At 51.9% G+C, this 13,139-nt stretch overlaps 1 protein-coding gene across 2 annotated transcripts in view; it reads left to right on the top strand.

Moving 5' to 3' along the window:
- Positions 1–13,139, top strand: part of NAA60 (N-alpha-acetyltransferase 60, NatF catalytic subunit) — a 19,482-nt gene extending 6,343 nt beyond the window's left edge. For both annotated transcript variants that reach the window (XM_068699575.1, XM_068699573.1), the window contains exons 2-7: positions 3,841–3,956; positions 4,878–5,007; positions 6,316–6,412; positions 8,736–8,970; positions 9,797–9,982; positions 10,443–13,139. In XM_068699575.1, the coding sequence (XP_068555676.1) occupies positions 3,847–3,956; positions 4,878–5,007; positions 6,316–6,412; positions 8,736–8,970; positions 9,797–9,953 (729 nt within the window). In that variant the 5' untranslated portion in view covers positions 3,841–3,846 and the 3' untranslated portion in view covers positions 9,954–9,982; positions 10,443–13,139. The remainder of the gene's footprint in view (positions 1–3,840; positions 3,957–4,877; positions 5,008–6,315; positions 6,413–8,735; positions 8,971–9,796; positions 9,983–10,442) is intronic.

The raw sequence follows: 13,139 nt of genomic DNA, 5'->3' as shown, positions 1-13,139 counted from the left end.
ACTTTAATTTTAAATTGCACGTTAAGTCAGCTTGTTTATTTAACGTCCTTACTATTTCTGTTCATCCTATTCTCATTGCTGCCAAATGTTACTGAGAATACGACGGGTTCCTCTGCAGCTGTCCAACGCACACAGGGACAAAATTGCTCTCTTAGATCTGGGGTTTAGAGGTAACGTTTTGCAGTTTGACTCAATGAAGTAAGGCAGAAGGCTGCTACAGATGCTCAAAGCCTTTGTACTGAAAATGTAGTTTTCTTGAAATTCATTTGTATATTAACAGTATCTGCAGGTTTTAGGTAGCAAAGGGAATTGGATGCTCCGTTATGAATCCTGCTTGCTGCTAACTTCCCTGTTTTGGGAAGGGGTGCCTCGGAGCTGCCTCCAGTGTTTAACAGCAGGATCCATTCACAGCCCCAAAACCTTGGCTCGTCAGGTGAGGGTGTCCCAGTGAGGCAGAGCATCAGGTCAGCTGCAGCAGTCCCAGGCTGTGGCCATCACCTGAACACAGGCTGACACCTGAGAAAAAGTTATTAAAAGAAAGGAGGCAATGTCACTGCGGGTTTCCAAAATGGATCGGATCTCCTCCGATGAGCTGCGTGGGGCTGAAGCGCTTTGCCTTGCAGCAGCCACTGCATGGCCTCAGAGGTCAGCACTCGGTGTCTTGGTGTTGCAGTAGATAAATAGCTGATACCCAGAGGTGTCTTTAACACTGATACTGGCTTTTTCCTTCATAATTCCAACACGCCTTTGTCCTGTAAAACCAAGCTGGCTCTAGAAGTGGTGCTTACAGGTGGAGCTTCTCTTGGCACAGTCATGTCCTGCCAGCTCTTAGGGCGGGATGTTGCCAGCAAATGTGGGTGAGGTTTTATTTTCACTCAAGTGTTTCGCTGCTCTATGTGCCGCTGTTGTGATCGCAAGTTCTCCCTAATGGGAGAAAGGAAAGGAGGGACTTAGAAATAAATTCTGGTAGCAGCTCTAATGGTTGTGCTGGGGATGTGCAATGACGTGCCACATGAGTGAATTTCTGCCTCACCTTGCTGTCAGGTGCTTCGTTGTAACCTCACTTTTCTGCGTGGCAAGAAAACCTGAGACTTCTCTGTGGACTGAAAGATTTTGTGTGCTGGCAGATTGCTCAGATCCGTGGTCTCACCTGCTCCGTGTCCAGCTGTGGCACCCTTCCCAGCAGAGTTGGGGGCGGTTCCATCCTCATGTCTGCAGCAGGGGGAAGGATACTCACCGGCACTGACATCTTCACAGCACAAAGCCCATGGATGCATCTCCCACCTCCTGCTTTCCTTGCCCATCTTTGTCTTCTGGGGCAGCTCCAGAGCTCCTTAGAAGCCACAAGCTCCCTGAGAGGGCAGAGAACGGCATGCCCAAACCCAAGGTGTCCCCGCGGCTGGCAGCAAGTGGTTAGCTTGGCAAGAAGCTGCTACTGAAAACATTTGAACTACCCCAGCAGCATCTAAAGGGCACAGAGGGGCTGATGCTTTGGTGCCTGGCGTGGCACAGCCTTCACATCCTGCATGCCTGTGTTGGAGGCCCTGCCTTGCACATACAGAAATGCTTCGAGTCTGGCGTGGGCAGGCTCTGGGTTTTGGCACAGGTTGTTACTTCCTCAGAAACCATTTTCTGGGCATGTCCTTCCCGGTAGCCGTCTCTTCGTGTGACTTGGTCTAAGTGTTTTTCCCCGTGTGGGCAGTAGTTCCTGAATATCTAAGTTCTTAATGGCTAAAGCAGGTGTTCTTCTTCCCTGCAGGTGCCCACTACAAATTTTTCCAGTTTCTTGAGAGCTGTGTGCAAACCAAACCTATCTTCGAGTGCTCCCAAGACACACAGGCACCCAGCCGGCGTCCTGCCTGCAGTCCACGGAGACTGCCGGCTGCAGCAGGAGCAGTGATCGTGTGGCCTGCCTGTGATTACAGACAGTAGGTGCTTCAGCCAAGGCCAAAAAATAATAATGATTATGAAACGCTGTCAGAGCTGATAATCAGCTTACGCGTGAGGATTTGGAGTTCCTCTGTCATTAGTCTAAGTGGTGTCACTCCCATGTCACGGCCACTTGTGCATCATTAATCTCACAACTTTCTCTTTGTTTTCTTCTGCAACTTGCTGCAAATCTGGGGAGTGCAGAAGCATTTCTGATTGTTTGCTGTCTCTAATTCCAGCTGCTCTCCTTTCTCCCAGCACTGAGAGCGAGCGACCTTTCTCTCTACTGCTCTTAGCGTATTCTCAGGGTGGTGCCGAACACGTGTGGGGCTGACAAACGGTTTGTATCAGTTCTGCTTCTGGACTCCGCGCTGCTCTGGGCTCTGCTAACCCTAGTGTGCCACGGGGCTGTGTGGAGGGACAGGGCTTGGGTCTCGAGTGTTCACCTGGGTATCTGTGAAACACCCGGTGCCGGGCAGGGGCCTTGTATTTTCTTGCATTTAAATTTTCTTCAAATGTGTAAAGCACCCAGGTTTGGGCGTGCGATGCAAAGAGGACGGAGCGAGTCCGTGCTCGCACACCTGGTGCTGGGAGGGGAGTTACCCTGCTCAGCAGGGTGCTCGTGGCTTTGTCTGGCTTTTTTAAAGGCTGGCTTTAGCTCCAGGATAATGCACGATGCCCGCCCAGCTCTTGGAGAATACAACATTAGATAAACACAAACTGATCCTTGCAGGAACGTGTCCTGTGCTGGCCCTGCCTCTCCTGCAGCGGCTGCTCCGTGCTGCGAGGCGCCTGCCTTCCCTGCTCAGTATTGACAATCCGCTGCTCTCACGGGTGTTCGTTTAGCTCCAATTTGTCAGTGCTGAGACTATTTTTAAACGGTTGGCTGAGGAAGGGCGTTGACTTATAGGAGCATCAAAACCTCTCAGGAATTAGAAGATTTACGAGCAAGAGGAGCGCTGCTGGGGCAAACCCGCGTGCCTGCATGCGGAGCGACAGCGGGGGCCTGGAGCCTCGCCATGGCCGGAGCTGCTCTGCTCCTCTGCGCTCCTTTTTCCCAGCCCGGAGCCTGTCCTGCAGTATTGTGGAGCTGATGGGATTTTTACAGCCACATGCTTTTACATCCACTTACAGCCTGCTTCTTCCCATCTGATGGCTTTTTAAAGAGGTCTGAGGACACTGGAAGTGTCCTGTGCATGGTTAGCAGGGCTGTGGCCATACTGTGGTGAAGGAGAGGGGGCTTTGGGGATATCTATGTTTGAACATGCTCTGCTGGGCTGCAGAGCCAGCACCTGGGGATCTGTAGTGTATAACAATGAGGGGAAACTGTCCCATTTCTCCAGCAGAAGTTATAAAAAAAAAAAAAAAAAAAAAAAAGATTCTAAAAGCCCTACTTACATGTGAAGTGGAGATCAGAGGGTTGTGTAAGGGGACTTTGTAGATGTTCTTCTAGTAGTGCTTCCTTTTTAAGCTCTTTGTTTAATTTTGTTTTGACAAAATGTTGATCCCGTACAGAGATTGGAAGAGCTCCACGCGTTGGAAGGCACGCTTGGCATGCTCCTGGCTGCATTCAATGCAGCGTCCCTCTCTGCTCTTCTGGTCTGGGTCGTGCCACGTGCTCCTTCGCACCAGCATCAGCAGCCTGCCCCGTGCTTGTCACCTGTGTGGCCATCGTGGTGCTGGCAGGCTGTGCCAGGACACGAAGTGAGCAGTGAGCTGTGCCCGGCCTCTCGGCACCAGGGGTCCCGGTCACTGCTCGAGCTGGTGATGCCACAGTTTGCTTCAGCTCTTTTGAGCTTCTGCTCGGAAGAGAATTCCCTTGGTACTGGGAGCTGCCTGTGCACAGATGCCTGCCTGAAGCTGAGGGTCGGAGCTGTCTGGTCAAACCTAACGTGCTTTCTTCTCTTGCAGGCGTGAATGACAGAGGAGGTGCCTCCGACTGCACTTTCCGACGTAAATCTGCGTCTTCTCTGCCACGATGACATAGACACGGTGAAACAGCTCTGTGGTGACTGGTTCCCAATCGAGTACGTTCCTGTTCGTGGGTACGAGGTGGCGGGGAGCTAGAAACATGGGGTGTGGAGCTGTGCTGCTCTGGCTTAGAGCTGAGACTGAAGGCTCTGTAGCCATGGGCTCTGAAGTGGGCTCTTGTTGAGCCCAAACCTCTGGACAGAGGAAACTTGTGCAAAACTAAGCTGCAAAGGCCTCACAGATTTTTCATCAAATATATTCTGTCAGCATAAATAATTTTATAGTAGGCATTTCTGTAGATCTAAAGGAGAGCTGTCCTCTGCTTTGTCCCGCTCTGTTGTCTCCTGCTTGGCTGGACACAGCCCACTTCATTTCATTTTTATTGTTTGGGCTGTCCCACAGCAGACCTGAAGCAGTGGTGATGCTGAGGTGAACATAAAGCCCTTGTGAGACACAGGCTGCACAAGCACCTTCCTGATGAGAAGCTGCTGGCAGTGCCATTGAAGGAAGCGGCACTGCTGCAATGATGGAAGCGAAGGCTCTGGGCAATGAACATAAAATGAAAGTTTGTCTTAGCAAGGCAGCAGACCATGACAGGAGCAACCGCCGTGGCTTCTTAAGTGCAACTGGGGGAAAAAAGCATGCTGCCAAATGGGGTACAACAGCAGTTTGTTTCATGGTACCATACAGCAGTTAAGTCAGGAAAGGCAGATAACGTACTGGCCCAGAATGTATGGAGTAAGTTAAGCTTATAGCATAGAAAGAGCTCAGCCATGTGTCAGTCCAAAGCTACTTGACTACATTTCCCTGCAGAACACAGACCTTTCAGCTTCCCTCCCTCAGTCTTGTCTAAAATTGGCTTGCGGTTCCAGTGACTGGCACTTAAAGATGCTGCTGCTTGTTTGAAGTGAAGTGCAGTGTTGGCTGCTCCTGTGGGATCCGTTCTCAAAACATTCCTGTTCTTTCTTCCTTCCCAGGTACCCTGACTCATGGTACCGAGATATCACTTCCAACAAGAAGTTCTTTTCCCTCGCAGCCACATACAGAGGCTCCATCGTGGGAATGATAGTAGCAGAGATCAAGAGCAGAACAAAGGTGCATAAAGAGGTAGGAGGACTCTGCTTTGGTACAAATATCTCACTTCTTGATGTGCTTAATTGGATGGGGTCTGTTTGGGGTATTTTTCCTCCCTCTGCTCAGGAGCTGTCATGAGTTAATTGTGAAAAAGCAAGAACGTGATTTCCAGCTAATGAAGCAGGGGTGGTGGGATGTGTTTGAACATGGGCTGCTGAGCAGCCCGTTACCAGAAATCCTGTTCCTGCTGCCTGATGTGCTGCATGGAGGGATCAGGTAATGCAGTCGTAGACTAAAAGCCACTTTAATAATTCTTTTCCCAGCCTGTTTTCAGTGTGCCTGGTCATTGCTAGTGGCTGAGGTCTGTGTACCTGCTCCTCTCTTATGCAAGGCATGAACTTCCTTAGCTGTACTGAGTCACTCCTGAGAGCTGTGACTTCCTGCAGCAGAGAGTGTCCTTCGTTCGCTGTCACTGTCTTGAACACAAAACAGAGGTGACCAGTCTGCAGGAATTTCAGGCCACAGGGATGACAGTTTGGAGGTCAGGAGAGACAGCACAGTATGGTCAGAGTGCTGAAGAAGAAGTGGTCACTGAAGACAGTGAGATAAAAGACCCCCCAGGTTATGGCAGGGAGAACAACATAGGAGAGTGGCTTAAAAAAAAAAATCCAAAACATAGCATTCTACCAGCTACTAGGAAGAAAATTAACTATGTCCTAACTGAAACCAGGACACACTGGTGGGAGCCAGGAGCGCCGAGTGGCACTGGTCTCTTCACTCTAGCTATCTGGCTTCACCTCAGAGCTACCCAAAGTCAAACTGTCTTCAGCAACTCTAACAAAAGGCTCTTGTTCTAGCCAAACTGAAAGCCAGGGGCGTGTTCAGGTACTGTTCTAAGCAATTGGGACTGCGGAGCATGTTTCTTGTCCTCCACGGCACTACAGCTCAGACTGAGAATGCAGGCAATAAAGACTATTGCTGATAAACTACAGGGAATTGATCTAGACACTGATGCATAACTCCAAAAATGGTAGTTTGAATCCTTCTTGGTGAAGAGTGCAGGTATTTGTGGGCTTAGAGACATAATGTATATAGTAAGGAAACATCATGATGTGTGCTCTGCAGTCAGAAGGATGATAGGGAAGCAGGAATACCACCTAGAGGACCATGCTCATTTCATTTTTCTCCCCACTGCCTTTCCCAGAAGCTTCAGCTAGGATTCCCCACTGAAGGGAAAATTCCTGCTAAAGCCTTGTTTTCAGGTGTTCCAATGCAGGATTCTTGCTTTCTCCTCTGCCTCCCCACATATCTTACTAAATAACTTGTCATATCTCTACTCAGGATGGAGACATCCTAGCTTCCAGTTTTCCTGTGGACACTCAAGTTGCTTACATCCTAAGTCTTGGAGTGGTGAAGGAGTTCAGGAAACATGGAATAGGTAAGACGCTGCTACGTGACAGTTCTGTTGCTGTCCTACTTGCTACACCTGACTACTGGACTAAAGAGCTGCACCGTGCAACTCCAATTCCCTTCTGAGACAAACTTGTGTGTGACTTGTCCCGGCAGTCGAGAAGGTGATGCTCTCACATCCCCCTTGTGCTGGTAGTGCAGGTACACTGAGAAGTTTTTGTTGGTGTAACAGCACAATGTACAAATGGTTCTGCAGAGTGCGGTCCATCTCGTTCCCAGGGGACAGCTGAGCACACCAAAAAGTTGCACTCCTGCTGCTGTCTGCACCAAGAGTCTGAGAAAAGCTGCCAGGGCTGAGAAGTCCTCGTACTTTGTCATTCATCCTGGAGCAGGACTTGAAGCCTGTCTGGTAGGGACAAAAGGGGAGCGTGTACTCCCTGCCTTCTGCTTTTCTTCCACGGGTGTCAGAAGCCTGGTACCTGAGGCAGAAAAGTAGCTGCTCTTAAACTTGCAACTTAAATAGAACAGATGTTTAGGGAAAGATGGACTGGGAAAAGAGCGTAACTCAGACCTGGTTTAGTCTGTCAAGTGCACATACAGGTCAGCTCTGAATGCCTGCTGCAACACACAGCAATTCTGCAGCCATTTGGAAACCTGCAGTCAGAAGGGGCCCAGCTCCGTTTAGAGCAGGATGTGTTTTGTCATCAAATAAGTGCCCTGCTGCTGCAATTTCAAGCATAATCTGCATCTTTGATCTGCAAAAGGGAGTAGCCCAGGTTTGGCAGGATGACCCAGTTGCACACCTGGAGTCTTTTCAGTGGGTACAGGTATCAGCTTCTGTTCCTCGAGTCCTCCCTTCTTCCCCACTCATGTTTAGAAAGGTACAAACTGATGTGATGCGTTAAAAGGTGACTGGAAGAGACATCAGTGGGACTGCTGCATTTAAAACTTAAATTTAAATGCTGCTTTCTCTAAATTTTCTGTACAAAGAAGAAAATGATTGCACAGAATAATGTTCAAAAGTTAGTAAGGGGGTCTTCTGTAAAACTGTGGTTGTTTTGAGTTCCCTTTCAGTTTCCAAATCCTATTTTTTTCAGCTCCATGTTGCTGGAGTTTTCTCCTTTCAGTATCAGCATTTCCTGTACCCATTAAATCTAGGTAGCATGTTGCTATGCTTTCTGAAGATCTTTGGGCTTGCATATGTAGCAAAACAACCTAAAAAAGCTTCCTGCTGCTGCTTTTTCTGAGACCTTTCCCTTTTCAAGTGTTTCTCTACTTGTGTTTGAAGCTTCAGTCTTTCACTCAGGAGGCTTTTCAGCCCAGGCACACTTTTAAGCACTAAATCTCTGAATTTTCTCCGGCAGACGTTGGAAGACTTTGGTTCTCTGCTATTCTTAAACCAGAGGGCAGTTGGGTTACTGTGAGTCATGAGTGGCATATCTCATAACAAAATCAAACCGTCCTCCTGGTGAGGTCTCCAAGTGTCTTTTTGTACTTGGCTGATAGAAACTCCTGCTAAGTCTCATGTAACCATAGGGTCACTGCTGCTGACTTCTGCTCCAAAACCCTGTGGGCCCTGCCGAAAATCATCTGTGCCCTGGTGATTGTGAAACAGCAGCGTAAATCTCATCTGGGTGCTTGTATTAGCTAAAGGATTTCTGCTGCACCTGACGGAGGAAGTTAGCCCTGCAGGTTCTGCGGGTCCTTCGGGCCGTGCCTGGATGAACCTCCAGGGCCAGTCTTCCATGGCTGGGGTATCCTCTGTGCCCTGCTCTGCTCTTCACCTGCTGGCTAGTGGCTGTGCCAAAGTCAGGTTGAGTGACACTGTGCCTCACCTCTTCTAAGAAGGGGACTTAAAATCCTACCAATTCTTTTATTTAAATTTGAATTCAGTAGACACAACGCCGTAACCTGCTTGTAAAGTACTGCTTTGACTCTGCTGTTTTAAATGGCTCTAAAATAAACATGATGGGACTGATAGCACTCAAAATGACTCACTGGCCTTACCCAAAGCCAAGAGCTGTGCCTGGGGATGAGTATCATTGGCAGGTTTCTGTGTCTGACCTATCTTTGTGGTTATTGAATCAGAAACGTTTCTGCCTTTATAAACCTGTTCTGCGAAACTGTGCTCATAGCTGAGGTGAGGTTCATATTAAAGCCACGGAGCGCTGTCCTGTTCAGTGCCCGTGTGAAGCTCTGGGGAATGAGTGGGATCTGGGGTCCTCGAGTGTGGGCAGCAATTGCTGCTGAGCTGTTGGGTGCCCGAGATCTCAGCTGGGAGCTTTGAAGCCCCGTGCTGTCCCTTAGCAAGCAGCTGCGCTGTGTAATTCTGCTGTTCCTTCCTTCAACAGGTTCTCTCTTGCTTGAAAGCTTAAAAGACCATATATCAACAACTGCCCAAGATCACTGCAAAGCCATCTACCTGCACGTCCTCACCACTAACAACACAGCAATAAACTTCTACGAAAACAGAGACTTTAAGCAGCACCACTATCTGCCCTATTACTATTCCATAAGAGGGGTCCTCAAAGATGGCTTCACCTACGTCCTGTACATCAACGGTGGGCATCCGCCCTGGACAATCTTATATCCTTTGCCTGCAGCCTAGTTGCCAGTGAAGCATGCAAAGCAGACCCCAAACCATGTCTTAGGGTTAAAATGGCAATCTAGCAAAGCGTGAGCTGGCTATATGTGGGGACTGGTGCCTGCTCTGTTGTGAGCTTAACCGAGCTGATTTCCATGAAGCCAGAAGGAAGGCAATGTTAGACAGATTTGACAGTGACCCACTTGTACCTAGACTTCCCCAGATCCTCTGGGAACGGTTCAAGGAGGCAGTGTAGTGTGGTAAATTGAAGTTGGAGCAAGTTTGCCTGTGATGGAGAAATGCTCGTGTTAAGCCAACGTGCAAGGCAAGCTTTGGATGTGCACTGTGGGATTTGGCCAGCAGCATGGCAGAAAAGCCCTTGGTCTTGCTTAGGATCCCGTGTGTCTCTGACCTGACCTGTGGGTCTCAAACTGAATTTGGGAATTTGTTTCAGGCTGCTGGATCATGGAAAAGAAACTTGACCTTTCCTAGGTGTAGCTAAACAGTCCAGATCTCTCAGTGCAAGTGAGTGGATTGCAGCCCCCACAGTAACTTGCTGTGGAGTGCAAAGGAACTGTGGCAACTGCTCTGATGAAGTTTTTCCATATAAGTTGGAGTCAGCACTCCCAAATTGCCTTCTTTTATGGTGTGAGGTAGGCCTGCTCTTGATAGAAATGAACATTTGAGCAATGTGAGGAGCAGATCTGTCTAAATAGCTGAGCAGAGCAGCCTTCGCTGTGTCGTAGGGTCTCTTGAGCAAGTGCTAGTCCACAGAGTGCTTTAAGTTATTTTGAAGTTAGGTTATAAATGTCCTTAACTGCTGTCCACTGACTACCTACAGCACATTGGATCAACACTAGCCAGTCTGAGCCCGTGCTCAATTCCCCAGAGGATATATCGACAAGCCCAGAGCCTTCTCTGCAGCCTTCTGCCGTGGTCTGGCATTTCTGCCAAGAGCGGCATTGAATACAGCCGGACGATGTGACTTGCTCAGCAGCTGTACGAAAACCAAAGGTAGGTACTGGGGGGAAGCTCCCTGCTCTGCCAGCAGCAGCGATGTGCCTGGCTGCTGGTGGGGGCAGCCGAGAGCCCTGCAGGCAGCTGCTGTGTGAGCTGCTGGGTGAGGCGTCCTGGGCATTGCTGCGCTCTGGCCTCCAGCTGGTAGCTGAGCTGGTGCTGGTTGCATTTGAAGGGAATTTGAACTCTGATCGTGTTTACTTGAGCCCAGACTCTTACAGCAGATCCAGCTTGTCTCTGCTGTCTCTGGCCTTTTTCCCAGCTCTGTTAGACCAGCTTGAAAGACCCGCAACAACCGAGTACTCAATATTTCCCAACACGGTGTCTGAGCACAATAACTGATAGCCAATTTGCACATTTCTGACAAAACGTCTGCAGTACAGCGGCTCTGTGGTACCCTGTGAGACCTGTACCGACTGGTTTCCCTAAGCCAGTTGCCCTCTCTGTCTTCCTGTAGGATTGTTCTTCCTTCCACCTCCCGAACCATCCGGCTCCGCACTGATTCCAGAGATGATGGCTCTTGGTCAGTGACCCAGCCCCCCGGAAAGGACTCCTTATTCCACAGATTGACCAAGATTTTGCAGACTTCGCACTCGACCGGCTGCAGCCCCGACCTGCCCCCGTGGGCTGGGGGCTGCTGGCGGGGCCCAGGCCCTTCTGCATCACCGCTGTGTGCGTGCTGCACTGCCCCTGCCACGTCCCTTCCTCTGGACGGTTTGTTTGTACTCGTACACGTGACGTGGAGGGCTTCAGTTGCTGCTTCCGTGCCGCAGCCACAGCAGGCCGTGCGAAGGAGGGTGATGAATCTGCACTGGGCGACCTCCTCCGTGAGCTGTAAGCACCCCGGCAGGCTCCCGATGCCAGCAGCCGCAGCCTGCCCTGGTGGAGGGGGAAGTGGGGAGCTGGGCGGCTGCTTCTGGGCCCCGCTTCCTGCCCCTGGCAGGGGCGGCGGGGAGGGCACGTGCCTGAGAAACGAGCCCAGCCCTCGGGCGTGACGTAAAAAAGAAGCACCTAATTCAGGATGCACCAAGTAGAAGGCAGGGAATGAAATTGCTATTTCATAGTGAAATATATTATACTGTATAGATCCTTCTGCCTCTGTCTGAGTTGGAACTTTGCAGAGGAGGGGCCTGGGGATGGAGAGCCGCTGCTGCAGCCAGAGCCCTTCTCTTCCCCTGCCTGCATCCTCCCTTGGCCTTGGGGCTGTGCCCTTGGCCGCCCTCCCTGCGGCTCTGCGGGGGCCTCAGGGCCAGGCCAGGCTGGCTCTGGGCTCACCAGCACGTAACTTCCAGCCTGTGGGGAGAGCCCTGAGGGTCCCCGTGTGCTGTGGCCAGGTCAGGCCCCTTCCTGCACCTCAGAGCACAGGCAGTGAGCACTTGGCTTTTTAGGGGGGAGTTGCTGCAGCTGAGCCAGTGCCCATGCCCCAGGTGCAGGGGGTCCTGCTCCCCTTCCCCACCTGAGGCTCGCTCCCTGCTCAGCACCGTGCTCCTCCCTCCCCTCTTGCATGCTGGTTTTGAAACTGGGGCTTAAGCAAAGGCAGCGCGAGCTGCAGCAGGCAGAGTGTGCAGGCAGGGAGAGGGGCTGAGCTGTGATCTGGGGCAGTGTGAGACCTAGGAGGAAAGTGGTAAGATCTGGCAGTCTGCGTGATGGTACAGAGTCAGTTCGGTGTTCATAAGCCCCTAAGATGGGAGTTAAAGAGGAGCAGGGTGCAGGAGGAGAGCTTGCTGCAGGTGGTTCCTGGAGGAGGTTCCTGCAGGAGGCCAGGAGCAGCTCGGTGCTGAGCACTGCTCGGGGCTCTGCCTCAGCCCGATGCCCCCGCACAGAACGCCCCGCAGGGCACAGCTCACCCGCTGGCCTTCCTGGCTGCAGGAAGCATTTGGCAGGCCCCATGGGCTGCGAGTACGGCATTTTGGGGAAGTGAAAGGCTGTGCTGTGGGGAGGAGCTGCTTGCTCTGCCAGGGCTAGACTAGGTTTGGCTCAATGAGAGGTTGATAGGAGAAAAATACTGGTGTGAGGATAGTGCAGCGTGGAGAACCTCTGTCTGTGGTTCCCTTCCAGCAGTGGGAACCTGCTCTGAGCTTTTCAGGGGCCTCGCTCTGAGGCCGTAGACCCGGTGCACTCCTGAGGCCCCTTTCAGCCCATGCTCCTCATTCTGTGATAGTTCAGTGCTGCAGGCAGTGTGGTGAGGTCAGGCTGCGCTGGGCGAAACGCAGCAGGCAGTGCAGGGCCGGAGGGGCTTGATTTTGTGGCAGATGTAGGGAAAAAAAATGTAAAAAGAGCACTGGGGCAGGGAGCTGCAGGATGAGCCGGGCTGCTGCTGGTGGCTTCAGCCGTGGTGCATCCCCTGGGGCGTCTGCTGGGGCAGGGAGGTGAGCGGCCTCGGGGCTGGGGCACAGCGGGACCGAGACCTGGGCACAGGTTCTGTGCGTGCCGCAGCAGCGCAGGACCCGAGCCTGGCACAGCCTGCAGCAAGGTGGCTGCTTCATGGGACGGGGCCCTGCTGCACCGCCACCAGCTCCCCCGAGCTCCTCCTGCACCGCAGCGGGCAGGGGGCTCCCACTGTGCCCCCGCCCCGTTTCCAGGGCTGTGTGGCAGGAGCTGGCACTGCCACGGCTTTGCCAAGGCCCTGGCTGGGGGGGCTTTGGCCGCCCCCAGTCCCCTCCGCAGCCACCGCCCCTTGCTGTGCCCACCTCCCGTGGGCAGGGGATTTGGGGGATGGCTCCCCACAGTCCCTCCTCACTGCAGGGGAGGCCTGAGGCACCCTGGACCCCTCCTTTGGGTCACCACCTTTTTTTTTTTTCTTATTTACCTAAACATTTCTATTGGTTTGTAGGGGTTTTAGCAACTGAAGCTCCTGGCTCTTTGGCACTTGCTTTCTCTGTCCCAGAATGAAGCTCTGCATCGCTCCTGGGGGCCTGGGCCTGGCGCTCCCCCACCCCACTGTATCCTGCCCCCCCACACCCCCTCACTCCTCTGCTGCCCTCGAGCACGTCCCCAGGGACCAGTGACTGGTCTGTGTGTCTTGTTCCCGTCACCCTGTCCTGAGGTGTCAGTCACGGCCCTGCCTCACAGCCCGTTATTTATTGAAGAGCATCGTGCTGCCACTGTCAGCCTCTCTCTAAATGTCTTCAATTAAACCAACCCTCTTTTGCGA

Source organism: Anas acuta, chromosome 15 (genome assembly GCF_963932015.1).
Source record: "Anas acuta chromosome 15, bAnaAcu1.1, whole genome shotgun sequence".
Lineage (NCBI taxonomy): Eukaryota > Metazoa > Chordata > Aves > Anseriformes > Anatidae > Anas > Anas acuta.
This window is presented reverse-complemented; position numbering and strand designations above follow the sequence as displayed.